Source organism: Manis javanica, chromosome 15 (genome assembly GCF_040802235.1).
Source record: "Manis javanica isolate MJ-LG chromosome 15, MJ_LKY, whole genome shotgun sequence".
Taxonomy (NCBI): Eukaryota; Metazoa; Chordata; class Mammalia; order Pholidota; family Manidae; genus Manis; species Manis javanica.
The window spans coordinates 69,589,423-69,611,079 of record NC_133170.1 but is presented as its reverse complement, the minus strand read 5'-3'; the positions used below and the strand labels follow the sequence as shown (position 1 = coordinate 69,611,079).

At 40.9% G+C, this 21,657-nt stretch overlaps 1 protein-coding gene across 1 annotated transcript in view; it reads right to left on the bottom strand.

Annotated features, from left to right (window-relative positions):
• Positions 1 to 9,417: 9,417 nt before the first annotated feature.
• ALDH2 (aldehyde dehydrogenase 2 family member) overlaps positions 9,418 to 21,657 on the bottom strand; it is a 30,371-nt gene continuing 18,131 nt past the window's right edge. The window contains exons 10-13 of the mRNA XM_017675701.3: positions 19,726 to 19,890; positions 17,990 to 18,147; positions 15,384 to 15,498; positions 9,418 to 9,861 (exon numbers count right to left, since the gene is read on the bottom strand). Coding sequence (XP_017531190.2) covers positions 9,829 to 9,861; positions 15,384 to 15,498; positions 17,990 to 18,147; positions 19,726 to 19,890 — 471 coding nt within the window. The 3' untranslated portion in view covers positions 9,418 to 9,828. The remainder of the gene's footprint in view (positions 9,862 to 15,383; positions 15,499 to 17,989; positions 18,148 to 19,725; positions 19,891 to 21,657) is intronic.

Sequence of the window (21,657 nt, the reverse complement as noted above, 5' to 3'; positions counted from 1 at the left end):
AAGAGAAATTAAAGAGGACACTAACAAATGGAAACTCATCCCATGCTCTTGGCTAGGAAGAATTAATATTGTCAAAATGGCCATCCTGCCCAAAGCAATCTACAGATTTAATGCAATCCCTATTAAATTACCAACAGCATTCTTCAATGAACTGGAACAAATAGTTCTAAAATTCATATGGAACCACCAAAGACCCCTAATAGCCAAAGAAATCCTGAGAAGGAAGAATAAAGTGGGAGGGATCTCGCTTCCCAACTTCAAGCTCTACTACAAAGCCACAGTAATCAAGACAATTTGGTACTGACACAAGAACAGAGTCACAGACCAGTGAAACAGAATATAGAGTCTCCAGACATTAATCCAAACATATATGGTCAATTAATATATGATAAAGGAGCCATGGACATACAATAGGGTAATGACAGCCTCTTCAATAGATGGTGTTGGCAAAACTGGACAGCTACATGTAAGAGAATGAAAATGGATCATTGCCTAACCCCATACACAAAAGTAAATTCGAAATGGATCAAAGACCTGAATGTAAGTCATGAAACCATAAAACTCTTAGAAAAAAATCTAGGCAAAAATCTCTTGGACATAAACATGAGCAACTTCTTCATGAACATATCTCCCCGGGCAAGGGAAACAAAAGAAAAAATGAACAAGTGGGACTATATCAAGCTGAAAAGCTTCTGTATAGCAAAGGACACCATCAATAGAACAAAAAGGTATCCTACAGTATGGGAGAATATATTCATAAATGACAGATCCCATAAAGGGTTGACATCCAAAATATATAAAGAGCTCACACATCTCAACAAACATAAAGCAAATAATCCAATAAAAAAATGGTCAGAGGAGCTGAACAGACAGTTCTCCAACGAAGAAATTCAGATGGCCAACAGACACATGAAAAGATGCTCCACATTGCTTGTCATCAGAGAAATGCAAATTAAAACCACAATGATATTATCACCTCACACCAGTAAGGATCGCCACCATCCAAAAGACAAACAACAAATGTTGGCAAGGTTGTGGAGAAAGGGGAACCCTCCTACACTGCTGCTGGGAATGTAAATTAGTTCAACCATTGTGGAAAGCAGTATGGAGGTTTCTCAGAAAGCTCAAAATAGAAATACCATTTGACCCAGGAATTCCACTTTTAGGAATTTACCCTAAGAATGCAGCAGCCCAGTTTGAAAAAGACATATGCACCCCTATGTTTATCACAGCACTATTTACAATAGCCAAGAATTGGAAGCAACCTAAGTGTCCATCAGTAGATGAATGGATAAAGAAGATGTGGTACATATACACAATCGAATATTACTCAGCCATAAGAAGAAAACAAATCCTACCATTTGCAACAACATGGACGGAGCTAGAGGGTATTATGCTCAGTGAAATAAGCCAAGCGGAGAAAGAGAAGTACCAAATGATTTCACTCATCTGTGGAGTATAAGAGCAAAGCAAAAACTGAAGGAACAAAACAGCAGCAGAATCACAGAACCCAAGAATGGACTAACAGGTACCAAAGGGAAAGGGACTGGGGAGAATGGGAGGGAAAGGAGGGATAAGGGGGGGGAAGAAAGGGAGTATTATGATTAGCATGCATAATGGGGGGGTAGGAGAAAGGGGAGGGCTGTACAACACAGACAAGACAAGTAGTGACTCTACAGCATTTTGCTATGCTGATGGACAGTGACTGTAAAGGGGTTTGTGGGGGGGGACCTGGTATAGGGGAGAGCCTAGTAAACATAATATTCTTCATGTAATTGTAGATTAATGATAACAAAAAAAAAGGCAGTTCCTGTGCGGTGATCTCCAATAAGTTCTTCACAATGGTACAAAGGGCATATCAAAGTATGGGCAAAGGGTTTGTTTGTGTTTATACAGAGGATCAAAGCCTAATTTGGCTACCCAGAAAACGAATTAAGATACGATATGAAGAAGAACTTCCAACATCAACATTCTCTGGAAGAGTCATTCCAGAAGATGATCATCAAAAAACTTCAACAAAGATCCTGGCGCTGTTGCAGTTGTAGCTGCATTTATCCCACCAGTTCCTGGACTTGCCATTGGAATGAAGAAGGAGATATCTAAGCTGGCCTGTGCATGCAGTAAAACAACAAATTTCACTGGATCTATACTGTCAGAACTCAACCAAGAATTAGGAGAAGTGCAAGTTGCAGCGCTCCAAAATCTTGCGACTACAGACTATCTACTACATATGGGATGGGAACAGTTCCCAGGAATGTTTTGTTTTAATTTGTCTGATTTTTCTCAAAATATTCAAATTCAGTTAGACAATATCCATCATATCATTGATAAGTTTTCACAAATGCCTAGGGTGCCTAACTGGTTTTTTGGGTTTCACTGGAGATGGCTGGTAATTGTAGGTCTGCTTTGGTTATGTAGCTGTATTCCTATTAGTTAATGTGTGTACGCAATTTAATTAGTAGTTTAAAACCTATACATGCTTATGCTACTCTACAAGAAGATATGTCAAAGAAATAATCAATCTTCCCATGTTTTCTTCCGTCTGCTACTTCTATAGCTTTTCTTCTTCCTTCCTAATTACAACCCTTAAGTAGAATTCGTGCCTCATATTGAAATTATCGAGTATCATAATTCTTCCAAGTGGTAAAGATACCTCAAGACAAATGCTGGGCATAGAAGCCACAGGGCATAAATCTGCAAAGAAGTAAAAAGCTAACCTTTTCAAACAGTACTGCTTCTCTCTCACTTACCAACTTTACATTTCCCTGTATGGCCCCGAAGATGACTGTTTAGCCAGAGACAGGTAAGATTCCTCAAGGGAGGAACAACCTAAGACAGGCACAGTCGCAGGGGGGCCATCAGGTGAGAAATTGGGGATCAACAGAGGTGAGGCTCAGAACCTCACCCCTCCCATTTTGAGAGAAATCTTCTGCATCCATGGATGTTTTGTTGCCCTTGTCTAGTTTGGATTAATACTTAGTCTATAGGCACACACCTGATCATCTACATTTGCCCTCTTATAGCACTAAACTATGTTTTCTACCTTTATCTTGCGTCTACCTACCACTTCAGCATTTTATTTAAAATAATAATAATAATAATAATAATAAGGGAGAAATGTGGGATTCACATATAAATCAAGTATAAAAATCAAACAAATATTCTTATTTGACCTGATTGTTTATAGTTCATGATGCGTGATCAAAACTGAAAGTTTCTGTGATGACTGCCCTTGCACTGTTCACCATGTAAGAACTTATTCACTATGTAAGAATTTGTTCACCATGTAAGAACTTGTTCGTTATGCTTCAGAAGACTGGAGACTGTTGAGAGTTGGGCTTGGGGTTGATTAATGATTGTGCATTGAGTCCCCTATACAGAATTTTATTGTTAACAATCATTTGATCAATAAATATGAGAGATGCCCTCTCAAACAAACAAACAAACAAAAAAAATGGGCAGAGGAGCTGAACAGACAGTTCTCCAAAGAAGAAATTCAGATGGCTGACACGTGGCAAGATGCTCCACATCACTTGTCATCAGAGAAATGCAAATTAAAACCACAATGAGATTATCACCTCACACCAGTAAGGATCGCCACCATCCAAAAGACAAACAACAAATGTTGGCAAGGTTGTGGAGAAAGGGGAACCCTCCTACACTGCTGCTGGGAATGTAAATTAGTTCAACCATTGTGGAAAGCAGTATGGAAGTTCCTCAAAAAACTAAAAATGGAAATACTATTTGATCTGGGAATTCCACTCCTAGGAATTTACCCAAAGAAAACAAGGTCACAGATGCAAAGACATGCAGCACTGTTTACAACAGCCAAGATACGGAAGCAACCTAAGTGTCCATCAGTAGATGAATGGATAAAGAAGATGTACATACACACAATGGAATATTATTCAGCCATAAGAAGAAAACAAATCCTACCATTTGCAACAACATGGATGGAGGTAGAGGGTATTATGCTCAGCGAAATAAGCCAGGCGGAGAAAGACAAGTACCAAATGATTTCACTCATATGTGGAATATAAGAACAAAGGAAAAACTGAAGGAACAAAACAGCAGCAGAATCACAGAACCCAAGAAAGGACTAACAGTTACCAAAGGGAAAGGGACTGGGGAGGATGGGTGGGAAGGGAGGGATAAGGGGTAGAAGAAGAAAGGGGGCCTTACAATTAGCAGGTATAATGTGGGTGGGGGCACAGGGAGGGCTGTGCAACACAGAGAAGACAAGTAGTGATTTTACAGCATCTTACTACGCTGATGGACAGTGACTAATGGGGTGTGTTGGGGGGACTTGGTGAAGGGGGAGTCTAGTAAACATAATGTTCCTCATGTAACTGTAGATTATGATACCTAAATAAATAAATAAATAAATGTGTAACATAAAATTCATCATCTTAACCACTTCTAAGTGTACAGCTCAGTAGTTTTGAGTACATTCATGTTGTACAACCAATTTCTTTTTTCGTCTTACAAAACAAACACTATATCCATTAATAACAACTTCACTTAGTAGCCTTTTGAAACCAAAATGCACAGTGAGGTTCTGAAAAAGCAGAATTTCCAAGAATTATGTAATATCTTATTTGGCAGCTGTGATTCCCACTTTTCAACTGAGAAGACACAGAGGTTACTTCAAATGTACAGGGAGATGACATTTTGATCTTTTGTGACTAGCTTCTTTCACATAGCATACTGTTTTTGAGGTTTATGCTGTGGCATGTATCAGTGCTTCATTCCTTTTTATGGTTGAATCATATCCCATCATGTGGATAGACCATGTTTTGTTTATCCATTCATCTTTTGATAGACATTTGGATTGTTTCCATTTTTGGGCTATTACTGCTATGAACATTGGTGTACAAGTTTTTGTTGAGGTCCCTGTTTTCAATTATTTTGGGTATGGGACCCTGGCCTCTCGATTCCCTCATTGCATTGCCTGACAGATGTTGCCTGTGTACAGTTAGTTGTGTTGTCGTTGAAAGACACCAGTGGGGTAGGTTATCCTATCAGTTCTTGGAAAGAATAGCAGTGTAGTTGTTATTTATTGCCCACAAGATGGCGCATGCACTTAAGAAAACACCTCACAGCAGGGTTCTCCAGGCCACAGGGAAAGTTGTGTCCTTTATTCAGCCAGAGGCCGTGCATTTCCTATTGGGCATTCAGCAAGGCTAAAGCCAGAAACAGCAGCTTTACATCCAATACTCCTGTGACTGACCCACATCCAAGTACCCAGAGAGATTAGGTTCTTCATAACCTGAGAACTTTGTTTTTTGCCTCAAACAGCTACTTAAGGTTCTAATTGGTCCCTGGTACTAAAAGTACAAGGAGATTAATAAGTGTCTAGGATGTCAAGATCAACATTATAGACATTTCTTCATAGCTAGGATCTCCTTTATTTTCACTAAAGACTGGATTCTCTTACAGTTACAGCGAGTCTGTTGTGGGATAAGAAACTTGTATATCTCTATTTTTTCCAATTTGTCTCCAATGGGGTTCTTGGCAACATTGTTTGCAGTATTAAAACCTTGGCAGTAACTCAGTGCTGAGTACTCTCCAGTCTCCATGCCCCTTCCTTCAGGCAAGAGCTCCAATTTAGGCATAGGGAAGGCACCGCCCTAAATCTTAAAGAGGAATTTTCTTTAGTTTAGAGAATATACTGAGAAGGCATTGTCTTGATGACTGTCATCACAGAGTGGTATTTCACATCATGGTAGGGATGGATACTTGCCTCCTCAATTCCATTTTCCTTTCCTTCTTTGTAATTAAGAAATTCAGTTTTATCGAGGCACACTGATGCCCCGCTAAAAGACCATATTCCTGATCCTTTTTTATAGCTAGATGAAGCCATGTCTCTAAATTTGTTCAAAGAAATATAAGTGGAATTGTTACATACAATCTTGCAAAGTGTCTTTATAGAGGGTCCCACCTTTATCTTTTTCATCATTCTGCTGCCTGGAATGCTGATGTGATGGCTGGCATTTTAGCAGCCATATTAAACCACAAGGAGAGGGCCATACCTTACAGATGGTGGAACACTGAAATAATAGAGCATAGATCTCTTAAAAACTTTGTGGAATCACTTTTAACAGCCCTTTATTGCCCACTTCTGGACTTCTCTTACCTGTGAGAGAAATTAACATTTATGCTTATTTTAAATGCTGTTTTTGCCTGATACACATGTGGACTGGAAACAAAATCAAGGAGTTAAAGAGTCAGAACCTTATAACCCAGTGAGACACCAAACCAAGCTAATGAAAGTTAACACTAGCCTTGCTTCCATAGTTCTAATTCATTTTTCCTTCTAACCAGAAGGAACCGGAACCAAACATTAAAAGTGTATTTAGTGCATGGAAGGTGATGTGGGCCTTAAAAAGTATAATCCTACAATCTGGGGATATCTAGTCATTTTACTGTAACACCTCACTTTATGGCAGTCACTTCCAGCTACAGCTGGATTTTATTAAGCACTGGGGGCCAATGTGCCCAGCTTCTCCCTGAGGAAGCAGTTGCCAAGCACAGTACCTGGCCTAGGATAAGTGCTACTAAAGGCTTACTGAGACAAGGAATCAGTGATTGAATAGAAAAAAGTAAAATTTTAGAAAACTAAACAAATTCCCCAGTTGATCTAAACAAAAGCCTTTCTGCAAGGGGATGGTAATCTTAAGTCTCCTTATTTATCTCTACCAAGTTGACTTGTGCAGTTCCCAAATCTCATAGGTATTAAAGTAGTGAACCAAGAGTCATGAACTGGTTCAATCTGAACTGCTGAACAGAGACTCTTTGAGCTGGTTAAGTACAAGTAATCCTGTTTTCCAAAGTAAGCTTTGTCAACCAGTGGTGTTACTGGATTATTTCAGTTAATACAAGGGCAAACTTTGTCTTAATACATATTTGTAAATCATCCAAAACTTACAAATATGGCTATGAAGATAAATGTCTATCCTTTCAATGTTGTGCCGAAAGACTGTTTAACAGACCCACCCAGTGATTTTTCTCATTCTCTAGGACAAGGGTCAGCAACCTATGGCCAGGGAACCAAATCCAGCCTGTGGTTTATTTTTATACAGCCCTGAGCTAAGAATGTATTCTTTCCCCATTTCTTAAGAGTTGTAAAAGACAAAGATTAAAAAAAAAAAAAAAAAGAATATATGACAGATGTTATGTAGCCTACGAAGCCCATATTTATTAGCTTGGCCTTTTACAGAAAGAGCTTTACGACTCCGCTTTAGGAGTCTGTAGCATTGTTGGAACTTGCTGTTCATTATTTAAGAGCTCACACCCAGTGAAGTGACCTGTTACAGATTTATATCCCCCAGAGCTGCGAATTATTTCTGTGTGCTAAAAACTGAATGCTCATGGTTAGTTCTTACTGGTTTTTCCTTTGCGGGACATTAACCGGTTTCGCGTCTCACATAGCAGTCTTACTCTTCGCATTCCTTCATTAAAATGCCCACAACACCAGTTCCTCAAAATGATTTTTGAACCTGCTTCATCTTAATGGTTCCCTCATTAATTAATGAGTGAAATCTTAGATCTGTGTTCATTTTCTATTTGTTCAGGAGTCATAATTTTAACCTCTTGAAAATTAGACTTGAACATACATTTATTATTGCTTATGGCAAATGTGAAGCAGATAATAGTGGTACTCCCATTTGCATAAAGGGCATAAATTATAGGAAATAATATCCAGGCCCAAACCTTTAGGAATTAAACCTCTGGCAGGAAGCCTAGAAAATTGGTAAAATAAAATATGAGTACCCTCTAGGGAGCTTTCTTCCTGCCTGCAGTCAGCAGGGACCCTTCTTGTCCTTCTCTGATATCGTTACCTTGTGGCTCTCCTTGCACCTGGCATCTATATTGTATTACAAGCCTCTCGTGAGAGTCTGTTTCCCCTCACCGGATCCTGAGTTTCTAGAGGTAGTGTGCCCTGTCTGTACAGCACTCAGTAGTGTTCATGATGGACCAACATGAAGCATAAAGGGGCATGACCTTTCTGCCATGAGGTCCCGTTCAGGCCAGGTGTCCCCCTTTTCACCCTCTTCCTATTATGTCTCCACTTAATGCCTCTCTCCCAAGGTAGACTGCAAGTGCCCTCAAGGCAGGGACAGCTGACTAGCCTGTCCCTGCAGCCGTCACGTATCCCAGCGTGCAGCTAAGCCCAGGAGGCCTCAGAGCAGCAGGAAGGTTCAAACCTTTGTCCTTTGCCACTAGGTTCATGTGTCGTGGCATTATTATTTCTGGTTATCATCAAAGCTAAAACACAGAATCATTTTATTGGCAGTGAACCTCGGTTCATCTTGAAGCAACATGAAGTGGAATATCCCAAAACTGCTGACCAGTCATAAAATCCAAATCTCCCCATTGAGGCACACCTATTTCAGATATGAACTGTCCTAGAATGATTCGATTTATTTGTGTATGTATGATACATAATCTAAAATGATTAGATTTCATTTTAAGTTGAGTAACCTTGTTTTGCTTTTTTCTTCTGCCCTTTTTCAATGATGCCTTGTATTTATGACAGTTAAATCTAGTTTTTAATGTATGGCAATACGGTGTTTTATTTTTTATCTAAAGTCAGTTTAAAGGAAAAAGTAAACAGTGCAGGTATATGCATATATGACAAAAATTGTGAAGCTCTATTCAAGTAAATAAAATTAGTCTTTAGTGGAGAAAGGATCATTTACCAAGGTGTGGCCTAGCCTGAGTGGAATGAGGCCAACAGTCAACCAATGAGTCCCATCACTCTTGTTTCACTGTCTGCAAATCTACACAAAAGGGGTGTTTTTCTTAGATCAAACTTTTCCTCAAATTCTTAAAGTAATCTGTGACCCAAACACAATCACCAACTTCACCGACTACTACTGCAGTTCAAGTCTGTGCACCAGTTCATTGCTCACCAAGGAATCTTCTGATTCGTAATTTACTAATACTACTAATTGCCAATTGCCAGGTCCCTTGGCTAAAGGAAGGCAGTGATCTGAACAGGAGATTCAAGATGTCTGGTTACTGGAAATAAAGACTTAAAATGAGTAAACTGACATCTGGTCTCCAAATCAGTCTCATGAAATTCATGTGTGTCTCATTTGTTTTGATCAAGTTGCTTAACTTAAAACACTAAGAATCAACCTTGGACATCAAGTGTCTCTTCCCTGCTTTACCACCCCCTCTCCGGGGGCTCTGAGTATTATTTAGGTGTCATGCTTAGTGCCCAGTGCAGGGCCTGCCACAGGTGGACAGGCCAGAGATACATGTATATTACACGTGAAACAAAAGCTATTCACCCACAGCTGGGGAGGCCTGGTAGTTGTATACAATGTGACATACCACAGAGGGGATGACATACCTCTGTGGCAGCATTTCCCAGGGTTACTGAGTTGGAGGAAGAGTTACCCAAAAAAGTGAAGAGCAGTCCTGTTTTTAATGAGGTTTACTCCAGAATATGAAACAAGGCGCTAGCTGTTGCCTCCATGTTAGTACGGTTGTAAACAGTGGCTTTCTCTTCCCCCACAATGACAAATTACAAAAGTCTACCAGATGAACAGGATGAGACATTTATCTGATTTTGAGAAATTGCCCTGGAAGTTAAAAATATTCTTGCAGTTTATAAGGCTTTCCATATACTCTTTGCCACACACCTATCCTGTTATCCTGTTTATTGGTTCAAATTCTATGACTTTCTTGATCCAAGGGATTTTGTAGGAGAATCTCTCTCTTGAGACTTTCAGTGTGCAAGGGTCGTTCTTCTTGGTTTTGGCACTCACCTCACTGGACTTTCCATCACCGGATGAGTAAGGAAGCAGGCATGGTTCTTTATGAGTTCTTCTGAGGAACCTTGATTGTGACCTGTAAGAGGGGTACAGGGAGGTATTAAATCTTCACCCTTCCCTGTGATCTGTGGGTGCTCCTAGCTGGGTGCTGCATGAGTATGAGCAAGAGGGCTTTCCTTCCTTTTAGCACCTTGGCCAACTGGCCAATCCCAGAAACTACCGGGGCTGTGCTCTGTGAGACTGAACTGTCTCCCCTTGACACAGTCATTTTGTATGTCTAGGGCAGAGGGAGATGGAGCTGCTATGGCATCTAGTGGTTTGGAGTCAGGAATGCTGCTCCACACCCAGCACCGCACAGGACAGCTCCCCAAAGTGGAATCCACGGAATTATCCCACCCCAGACGTCAAAGAGCGCCAAGATTGAGAGATCCTGATGACCTAGATCCATGTTGTCCTCCAGAAGGAACAAAGCAAGGAAGACGACAGTGTGCTGAATGGAGCTCACAGGTGTCTCAGCATGACAAGTGGGAAGATTCCAGGTGCAGATGGCTCTGGGGTTGAACCCAGCTTTATCCCCTGCTCGTCCAGTACTTCACCTCTCTGTGCCTTGTTTCCTCATCTGTAAACTGGAATAATAACTATCTCCTTCATGGGTTGTGGGCAGCAAATGAGATAACACATAATAAGGTGTAGCACAGACTCTGGCACAAAGCAAGCACTCAGTAAAAATGAATTTGAAAGAAATTTTTTCATCAGTTCCTCTTGCAAACTTGACTGCTCTTCTGGAAAGTCCCTATTTTTGTTAGTATCACTTGAGTTCCCACAGCTCAAAATACAGGAATCCTTATCGTGAGCAGTAAGCACAGTGCCTGGCACAGTGTGGGTGCTGGGCTGAGTCAGCGTTGCCTCCGCCACCCGTATCCTGTAACTCTCCCAGCAATCAAGTCCTGCCAATTCTTTCTTCAAAAGATTTCTCCCATGCTTCCCAACATCTTAATTTTCCAGGCCTCTGGTGTCAGCAGCTTGGATTCATCTCAACTCAAAGCCCCCTCTTTCAGGCTCTCCCACTGGGCTCCAGTCAACCCTTAGATACGCAGTTCCTCAGGATCAGTCCTAGCCTCCTCTCCCCTCATGCTGCAGCTACATAACCTCTGCCATAGCTATTGTTTTGATGAAGAGTAACAGAACAATGACACCTCAATGTCAGTTTCAAAGCTGAGTCTCAGCTCTTACGTCTACTGGAAATTTCTCAATAAACAAGCAAACATGTTTATTTTATTCCAGTCAGCTTCTGGAGAATACAGGTAATCTTTAAGCTCTCTGCTCTCAGGCTCAGCACTGAGGTACTGCATGAAGACCACTATTTGCCTTTCCTCACGATGCTGCCCCGCTGGTTTGCTTGCCTTGAGCCTTCTCTTCCCAGTCCTTGAAAAGCCCAGCTCAGCTCATTTCTCTTTTCTTTAAGTATCACTTGTAAGCTTGTTTCCTGGTTAAACTGTAGTTAGTGTTTATTGTAAAGAGAAAATCATTTTCACTATAGTATCTTTCTTGTTTTTTTCTTTTTCTTTTTTAAATTTTTTCTTAAGGTACGATTGATATACACTCTTATGAAGGTTTCACATGAAAAAACAATGTGGTTCTACATTTACCCATATTATCAAGTCCCTACCCATACCCCAATGCAGTCACTGTCCATCAGTGCAGCAAGATGCCGCAGGTTAACTATGTGCCTTCTCTGTGCTACTCTGTTCTCCCTGTGAACCCCACACCATGTGTACTAAACATAATACCCCTTAAAACCATTCTCCCTCCCTCCCCGACCACCCTCCCACACCCCTCCCCTTTGGTAACTACTAGTTCATTCTTGGAGTCTCTGAGTCTGATGCCATTTTGTTCCTTCAGTTTTGCTTCATTATTATACTCCACAAATTAGGGAAATCATTGGCATTTGTCCTTCTCTGCCTGGCTTATTTCATTGAGCATAATGTCCTCCAGCTCCATCCATGTTGTTGCAAATGGTAGGATTTTTTTCTTTCTTATGGCCGAATAGTATTCCATTGTGTATATGTACCACATCTTCTTTATCACTTCATCTACTGATGGACACTTAGGTTGCTTCCATATCTTGGCTATTGTAAATAGTGCTGCGATTTGAAACTGGGCTCCTGCATTCTTACAGTAAATTCCTAGGATGGAATTCCTGGGTCAAGTGGTATTTCTGTTTTTACTTTTTTGAGGAACTTCCTCCATATTGCTTTCCACAATGGTTGAACTAGCTTACATTCCCACCAGCAGTGAAGGAGGGTTCTCCTTTCTCCGCATTCTCGCCAGCATTTGTTGTTCTTAGTCTTTTCGATGCTGGGCATCCTTACTGGTGTGAGGTGATATCTCATTGTGCATTTCCCTGATGATTAGTGATATGAAACATCTTTTCATGTGTCTGTTGGCCATCTGAATTTCTTCTTTGGAGAACTGTCTCTTCATATTCTCTGCCCATTTGTTAATCGGATTATTTGCTTTTTGAGTGTTGAGGCATATAAGTTCTTTACATATTTTGGATGTTAACCCCTTGTTGGATACATCACATACAAATATACTGTCCCATACTGTAGGATGCCTTTTTGTTATGTTGATGGTGTCCTATGTTGTACAGAAACATTTTAGTTTGATGTAGTCCCATGAGTTCATTTTTGCCTTTGTTTACCTTGCTTGAGGAGATGCATTCAGGAAGAAGTTGCTCATGGTTATATTCAGAAGATATTTGCATATGTTTTTTTCTAAGAGTTTTATGGTTTCATGACTTACATTCAGGTCTTTGATCCATTTCAAGTTCACTTTTGCGTATGGGGTTAAACAATAATCCAGTTTCATTCTCTTGCATGTAGCTGTCCAGTTTTGCCAACACCAGCTGTTGAAGAGGCTGTCATTTCCCCATTGTATATTCATGGCTCCTTTATCGTATATTAATGACCATAAATGCTTGGGTTTATATCAGGGCTCTCTAGCCTGTTCCATTGGTCTATGGGTCTGTTCTTTTGCCAGTTCCAAACTGTCTTGATTACTGTGGCTTTATAGTAGAGCTTGAAGTTGGGGAGCGTAATTCCCCCTGCTTTATTCTTCCTTCTCAGGATTGCTTTGGCTATTCGGGGTCTTTTGTGGTTCCGTATGAATTTCAGGACGATTTTTTCTCTAGTTCACTGAAGAATACTGTTGGTATTTTGATAGGAATTGCATTGAATCTGTAGATTGCTTTAGGCAGGATGGCCATTTTGACAATATTAATTCTTCCTATCCATGATTATGGGATGTGTTTCCATTTATTGGTATCTTTAACTTCATTCATGAGTGTCTTGTAGTTTTCATAATATAAGTCTTTTACTTCCTTGGTTAGGTTTATTCCTAAGTATTTTATTATTTTTGATGGAATTGTTTTCCTGATTTCTGTCTCTGCTAGTTCATTGTTAATGTATAGGAATGCCTCAGATTTCTGTGTATTGTGTATCCTGCAACTTTGCTGAATTCACATATTAGATCTTGTAGTTTTGGAGTGGATTCTTTAGGGTTTTTTATGTACAATATCATGTCATCTGCAAACAGGGACAGTTTAACTTCTTCCTTGCCAATCTGGATGCCTTTTATTTCTTTGTGTTGTCTGATTGCCATGGCTAGGACCTCCAGTACTATGTTGAATAGAAGTGGGGAAAGTGGGCATTCTTGTCTTGTTCCTGATCTTAAAGGAAAAGCTTTCAGCTTCTTGCTGTTAAGTATAATGTTGGCTGTGGGTTTGTCATATATGGCCTTCATTATGTTGAGGTACTACTTGCCCTCTATACCCATTTTGTTGAGAGTTTTTGTCAGGAATGGATGTTGAATTTTGTCAAATGCTTTTTCAGCATCTATGGAGATGATCATGTGGTTTTTGTCCTTTTTGTTGATGTGGTGGATGATGTTGATGGATTTTCTAATATTGTACCATCTTTGCATTCCTGGAATAAATCCTACTTGATCATGATGGATGACCATTTTGATGTATTTTTAAATTCAGTTTGCTAATATTTTGTTGAGTGTTTTTGCATCTGTGTTCATCAGGGATACTGGTCCGTAATTTTCTTTTTTTGTGGTGTCTTTGCCTGGTTTTGGTATTAGAGTGATGCTGGCCTCATAGAATGTGTTTGGGAGTATTCCCTCTTCTTCTACTCTTTGGAAAACTTTAAGGAGGATGGGTATTAGGTCTTCACTAAATGTTTGATAAAATTCAGTGATGAAGTCATCTGGTCCAGGGGTTTTGTTCTTAGGTAGTTTTTTGACTACCAGTTCAATTTTGTAGGCTGCACATCACAGAGGGGTCCTTGGAGCTGTGTAGCCAGCCAGGGAGCTGTAGCACCTGAAGATCATGAAAGCTCCCAACCTGCTGAGCAGAGTGCACCCGGACAATTTTGTCTACCTGTCCTTTCTCCTAAGCACTAAGCCCTGTGTAATCCTTGCCCCTTTAGCAGCTCTCTTGCTAAGGACTGCCTGCCTTTCTTTTGTCCCAGAGCAGCCAGATATGGATCCCTGCTTTCCACAAGTGGCTGGCATCTCAGTCTCTCCAGGAATTCTGCCTGTCTTAGCTTTCCAACCCCCCAGTCACGAGAGTACCATGCAAGCACCATGAAATGTAGGTTTGTGCTCCCGGAGCAGATCTCCAGAGTTAGGTATTCAGCAGTCCCAGGCCTCCACTCCCTCCCCACTCTGTTTCTCTTCCTCCTGCCAGTGAGCTGGGGTGGGGGAAGGGCTTGGGTCCTGCCGGGCCACAGCGGGCCACAGCTCCAGTACGTTACCCTGTTCCACGAGGTCTGCTCTTTTCTCCAGGTGTATACAATCTGGCGCAGTCCTCCTTCCTGGTGCTCTTTCAGGATTGGTTGTATTAATTATATTTTCATATGTGTGGTTTTAGGAGGAAGCCTCTGTCTCACCTCTCACGCTACCATCTTTAATCCTCGCTTGTTTTTTTCTTTTTTATAAATGAAGCTATCTGAGTCTTTATATATATACATACATGGTTTTTAAATGGAACTTACTCTGCATATATTGCTTTGTATCCTGTTTTTTTAAAGGATGAGCCTTTTCCATATCAAATATTCTACAAAAATAGTTTTAATAGCTCCAGGATATTTGGGTGTTATATAATTTATTGGGCATTTTACCACATCTGATTTTTCCCTCTCAGACAATGCAGTGATGAATATTTATAGAAATAATGCTTTCTTTATATTTCTGATAAGTTCTTCAGGCTATCGTCCTATCACTGAAATTACAAAATCAAAGGATATGGGTATATTTATAGTACTTGATAGATAATGCCCTACTGCTTATTAGCAGCTTCTCGCTACTACAGCCCACAGGGATCTCTACTTCCTTTCGGTTTTTATAGAACTTGGCATATAACAAAACCCAGCAAAAGACTATAGGCATACTGGTGGTCAGACTCTAGTTGTTTCTCTCACAACAAAGTAGAGACTGGGTCTTTACCCTCTTTTGTAGCTTAAAACAAGAAACTAGTAATAAATACTAATGGACTCCAGCATGAGGCAGGGGCTGAGAAGGCACCATACTCACGGTTTTCACTTCCGTGTATGCCTGCAGTCCATACTCTCCCAGCTCCCGGCCATTTCCAGACATCTTGTAGCCACCAAATGGTGACTGGGCTCCAAACACATCATAGCAGTTGACCCTATAATTTGAAATGAGATTTCAGAAGAATTCTTGGGAGATATGTGTTACACCCCTCAGACCTCCTAAACTGCTCTAAAATTTCATTGAGAAGAAAAATGGATGCAGTAAAAGCAAAAGTGAACAAATGGGACTACATCAAACTAAAAAGCCTCTGTACAGCAAAGGACACCATCGTTAGAACAAAGAGGCCTCCTACAGTATGGGAGAATATATTTGTAAACGATATATCCAATAAGGGGTCAACATCCAAAATATATAAAGAACTCACACGCCTCAACACCCAAAAAGCAAATAACTCAAATAAAAAATGTGCGCAGGATCTAAACAGACACTTGTCCAAAGAAGAAATTCAGATGGCCAACAGGCAAATGAAAAGATGTTCCACATCGCTAATCATCAGAGAAATGCAAATTAAAACCACAATGAGATACCACCTCACACCAGTTAGGATGGCCAACATCGACAAGACTAACAACAAATGCTGGTGAGGATGCAGGAAGGGGGAACCCTCCTACACTGTTGGTGGGAAAGTAAATTAGTTCAACCATTGTGGAAAGCAGTATGGAGGTTCCTCAAAAAACTCAAAATAGAAATACCATTTGACCCAGGAATTCCACTCCTAGGAGTTTACCAGAAGAAAACAAGATCCCAGATTCAAAAAGAAATATGCACCCCTATGTTTATCACAGCACTATTTACAATAGCCAAGACATAAAAGCAACCTAATTGTCCACTAGTAGATGAATGGATATAAAGATGTGGTACATATACACAATGGAATATTATTCAGCCATAAGCAGAAAACAAATCCTGCCATTTGCAACAACATGGATGGAGCTGGAGGGTATTATGCTCAGTGAAATAAGCCAGGTGGAGAAAGACAAGTACCAAATGATTTCGCTCATTTGTGGAGTATAACAACAAAGCAAAACTGAAAGAACAAAACAGCAGCAGATTCATAGACCCCAAGAAGGAACTAGCAGTTACCAAAGGGAAAGGGGTGGGGAGGGAGGAATAAGGGGATTAAGGGGTTTAGAGATTAGCACACATAATGTAGAGGGGGCACGGGGAAGGAAGTATAGCACAGAGAAGACAAGTAGTGACTCTATAGCACCTTACTATGCTGATGGACAGTGACTGCAATGGGTGTGTAGGGAGGACTTGATAATGTGGGTGAATGTCGTAACCACAATGTTGCTTACGTGAAACCTTCATAAGATTGTATATCAATGATACCTTTATAAAAAAAAAACCGGATGGGTAGAGCCACCATAAAAACCAGCTGTGTAGGAACTGAAAGCAAGTCACATGCAAAAAGCTGTAGGTCCCCTTGCCCTTCAGGATGTGGTTACAGATAGATGTTAGTAACAGACTGGACCACAGAAGAACTTCCCATTTTAATGGGTCATTTTTGCTAATTAAGTGCTAAGCTTTTTTTTTGTTTTGCAATTTTTTAAATTATTTTATTTTAATTGAATTTAAAACTCACCACTTCAAGGTGTACAATGTAGTGCTATATATATAGCATATACCAAATATTATGCCACCATGACTCTTTCTAAACCAAAACATTCCTTTCACCCCAAAAAGAAACACTGTACCCAACAAGCAGTTACCTCCCATTCAGCCCCTCTTCAGCCCCTGATCTACTTTCTGTCTCTATTATAGATTTGCCTGTTCTGGACATTGCATATAAATGGAGTCATACAGTATGTGATCCTTTGTGTCTGGCTTCTCTCACTTAGCATCATGCTTTTGTGGTCCATCCATGTTGGAGCATGCATCGGTGCTTCAGTCCTTGTTATGGCTGAATCATATTTCATTGCATGGACAGACCATATTTTGTTTATCCATTCACCTACTAATGGACATTTAGGTTATTTCCACCTTTTGACTGTTGCAAATCATCTGCTCTGACAATCAGTTACACTTTTTTGTGTGAATTTGTGTTTTGATTTCTCTTGGATATATATATACCTAGGGCTGGAATTACTAAATCCTGTAGTAATTCTATGTTTGATTTTTTGAGGGCCTGCTAGACTGTTTTCCATAAAGGCTGCAACATTTTACATTTCCACCAGCAATGTGTGAGAGTTCCAATTTCTCCATATCCTCACCAACATTCTGTTTTGTTTTGTTTTTTTAATTACACCACCCAAGTAGGTGTAAAGTAGGTGCTAAGCTTTTAAGACAGTATTACATAGGCATAGGCACTCACTTTGGTCTCCTCCTCATGTTACAGCTTGTAAGGAGCCTCCAGTCCTTCATCTGCTTGCCCAAGAATCGGTGCGTGGGCATCGTACTAGAGGAAAGTTCCATCTCATGCAGAAGAGGAGATGGGAAATCTCTAATCTATCTGCTGTACTATACCCTGACCCAAGAGGAACTGAGCCCAGCACCCAAAACTGTGGCATATGAGCAGTGGATTCCAGAAGATCCTGGCTTGGGAATCCCTGCCTGGAATTAAGGGGTTACTGGGAGGCTCTTACCACACAGTGCCAGCCTGTAGGGCTTGGGACAGGTAATTGGCTTTGTCCAAGTCCTTCGTGAAGATGGCTGCAGCCAGCCCATACTTGGAATTGTTGGCTCTCTCAACGACTTCCTCTATCGTCTTGAACTTCAGGATCTGCATCACTGGCCCAAATATCTGGGGTAAGAGAGCATAGTGGGAGGGTGCAAGCAGACATGGAACCCCATGCTGTCCAGTTCTCACAGTGTTGAGCAGATGATTCCAGATGTGGTAGTAAGAACCCAGACATACCTTAATAGTTCCAGAGGGAGATAACAGGTTCCATGTTTATTCAAACACAAAGGGAAGGAATCTAATGGGGATCAGTTACCTGCTATGTGCCATGTGCTTCATATACCATATTTCTAAATGACCCGACAAGGTAGGGGTTACTGGCATGTTATATGTAGTTTCAAAGAGCTGAAGTCAGTCATTCAGCAAGGCACTCACTAGATGCTGAAGAAACAGTTGTGAACCAAATAGGTTTCTGCTCTCAAGATACTCAGATTTATCTTGTACGTTCCCTGCCTTATTCTTGGAATGAACCATTTCTTCAAGGACTCCTGCTTCCTTTCAGTGGAGAAATGAGCTGTAGAAACCAAGACAAGGCAGCTAAGTGTGCTTGCTGCTGTCAGGGTGTGGCCGCTGTCCCCCCTACCAGGGAAGAGCACTGGGGGAACTGTAAGTGATCAGATTCCATTCTAATCCTTTGATTAGGTTACAAGCAGTGTCAGGAATGGTGGGAGCCCAGAGGAGCGACCTGGCCTGACTGAGCAGTGGAGAGAGGGTGTCAGGGAAGCCTTCAAAGAAGGGATGGTCAAGAGTGATACCACAGGAGCAGCAACTGGCCAAACTGGAGTGGAGTGAGGAGCGGGAGTTCCAGACACAAGCATACCCAACATCCATTCTCCACTAAAGGAATTAGGATGGAGGGAGTCCGGATGGAGGTGGGAAAAGACTGCCAGCAGCTCATCGTGGTTGGAGCAAGGTCTGAGACGGGGCAGGTATTATGGACTTCAGGCACTAGCAAATGCAGAGACATCACCTACCTCTCTGGAAAAAATTTATATTTGAAATTTCCCCAAGAAAAGCATCAAAGTAGTCATGATGCAATAAGAACTCAGAATGGCCTTTTTTACCCTGATTTTGCATTTTAACATTATTTTATTTTGATTTATACATGAAAGGGAGTGGCACCGTAATATTTTCCCTACATAGAACCACTAAAGGTCTCAATCTACCTGGAGTGAGTGGAGCTTCAGGAAGTGGAGTGAGTGTGAACTCTGAGGGCAGAGAACACCTCTTGGTCACCCCTGGATCTCTAGGGTCTGTGGAGAGCCTGGCACAATAGTAGGCATTCAACAAGTATTTGTGAAATGAATGATGAATCACACAGAGCTCTCTGGTCTAGTTCAATGTCCTGCTCATATGGAGACCACGAGAAGGGCTAGGCAAAGTCATTTCTTGATTCATGGCTTGCAGGAACCAGTACAAAAAAGGACTAGAGGCTATGCCAAAGAATTTAGAAGCTCCCCCAGACAGTGGGTAGCCATAAGAGGAGTGTGACAAGATCAGATGTGAATTGTAAATGTGTCCTAGGCACAGAGCAAGGATTCGGTCCAAAGCCAGCTGATGGGTCATGGTGTCAAGATGCAGGACTGAATTGTCCACTTCTCCTCCCGGGAACCATCCCCCGAACACTGGCCCCATGCTAACCTCCTCCTTTGCAATGGTCATGCCATCTTGCACGTCTCCGAAGACAGTGGGCTGGATGAAGTAGCCACGGTCAGCAGCTGCGCCTCCGCCACACAGCAGTTTTGCCCCCTCTTCCTTCCCAGATTTGATATAGCCAAGGATTTTCTTAAACTGAGTTTCATTGACCTGCGGGAGAAGAAGCCCATCAATATTAGGGAGATGCTAGAATGAGGCCTCTTGTAGCTTCAGGCATAGAACCACACAGGCAAACAACTGAGAAAAGGACCAAGGTCATGAATAAGCAAAGCTCACAGGCAGAACTACAAAGGGCCAATAAACATAAGAAAAAGGTTCAGTGAACCTCATAAGCCCTTAAAGAAATGTGTATCAAACCCACTGATTTTATTTTTCAACTATGAGATTACTAAATATTTAAAATAGTAAGAAAATTCATCTATGGCAAGGGTATGTTACATACATTATAGTATTTATACACTATTAGAAGACTAATACAATGTCATTCAATTATAATTCAATTTTAAAAAAGGACTATAAGCTGGCACAGCTCTTCTGGCAAATGATTTATTAATATCAGTCAAAACATTAAATGTTCATACCCTTTGATGCAGCTATTTAACCTCCAGGAATTTATTCTGCATGTCACAAAGGACATTCACAAGATAGGTTGCATGAAAGCAAAACAGAAACAATTCTAAGTACACATCAGTAGAGGGGTGGGTTAAAATAATTATTGTACATGTATATAATATATATTATGCCATCTTTAACAGATCTGTGAACTGACAGATAGATGAAGATATTCTGTAAAAAAGGGGAAAAACTTATAGAATACGTATTATGTAACCCTATTTTTGTTAAAACAAACATACAAAAACATAACTTTGGGGTTACCTGTGGATAATGAACATGGAGGGGAGCAAAGGGCCTTATTTTTTATTTTAAACACTTTTTTATTAAAAATTTTATAAGCTTGTATTATGTGAATAATTAGCCATGAAGCACAAAGAAAAATGAGAGAAAAACAGATGTTGGGATTCACAGCAGCAGCACAGTCCACAGTAGCCAAAAGTGGAGCCATCCCAAGTGTCCACCAGCCAATGAGTGGATAAAGAAAATGTGGTACATCCATATGATGGTGTATTATTCAGCCATAAAAGGAATGAGCTATCAAGCCATGAAAGACATGGAAGAACCTTAAATGCACATTGCTGAGAACAGTCAATCTGTAAAGGCTACACACTATATAATTCCAACCATATGACATTCTGGAAGAGGCTAGACTAGAGAGACAGTAAAAAAAATGGGTTTGGAGGGAGGAAGGGGTGAATAGGTGGAGCACAGGACTTAGGGCAGTGAAACTCTTCTGGGTGATACTGTGATAATGGATACAATTTTTATACATTTGTCAAAATCCATAGAATGTATGCCAAGAATGAACTCTAACATAAACTGTGGACTTCAGTTAATAATAATATATCAATAATATATCAGTATTGACTCATCAGTGATAGCAAATGTACCACACTAATGCAAGATATTAATAACAGGCAAAACAGGGAGTGGGGGTATAATATGGGAACTGTATTTTCTGCTTTTTTCTATAAATCGAAACTGTCCTAAAAATAAAGTTTATTGATTTTATAAAAGGCTCTTTTGGCCAGCACTGGAGCCTGGGAAGTGGACATCGGCAGCACAAGACCCTCAGGAGGATGCAGCCTGCAGAGCTGCCCCCCTGGTCCCCAGAAGTGGGCGCAGGGACTTATGGGATCTGGAGCATCCCTGGCCCTGTGGACTGTTTGCCTCTGGGGAGATAGCTGGAAGAGGCCAGCACAGAGCTCTGTGGAGGGTGAGCCCAGCATAGGCCGGGTCTCAGGACTCACTGGGAATAGGACTAGGGTGTAAGAGGAAATTGTGGGAAGAGGAACTGTTATT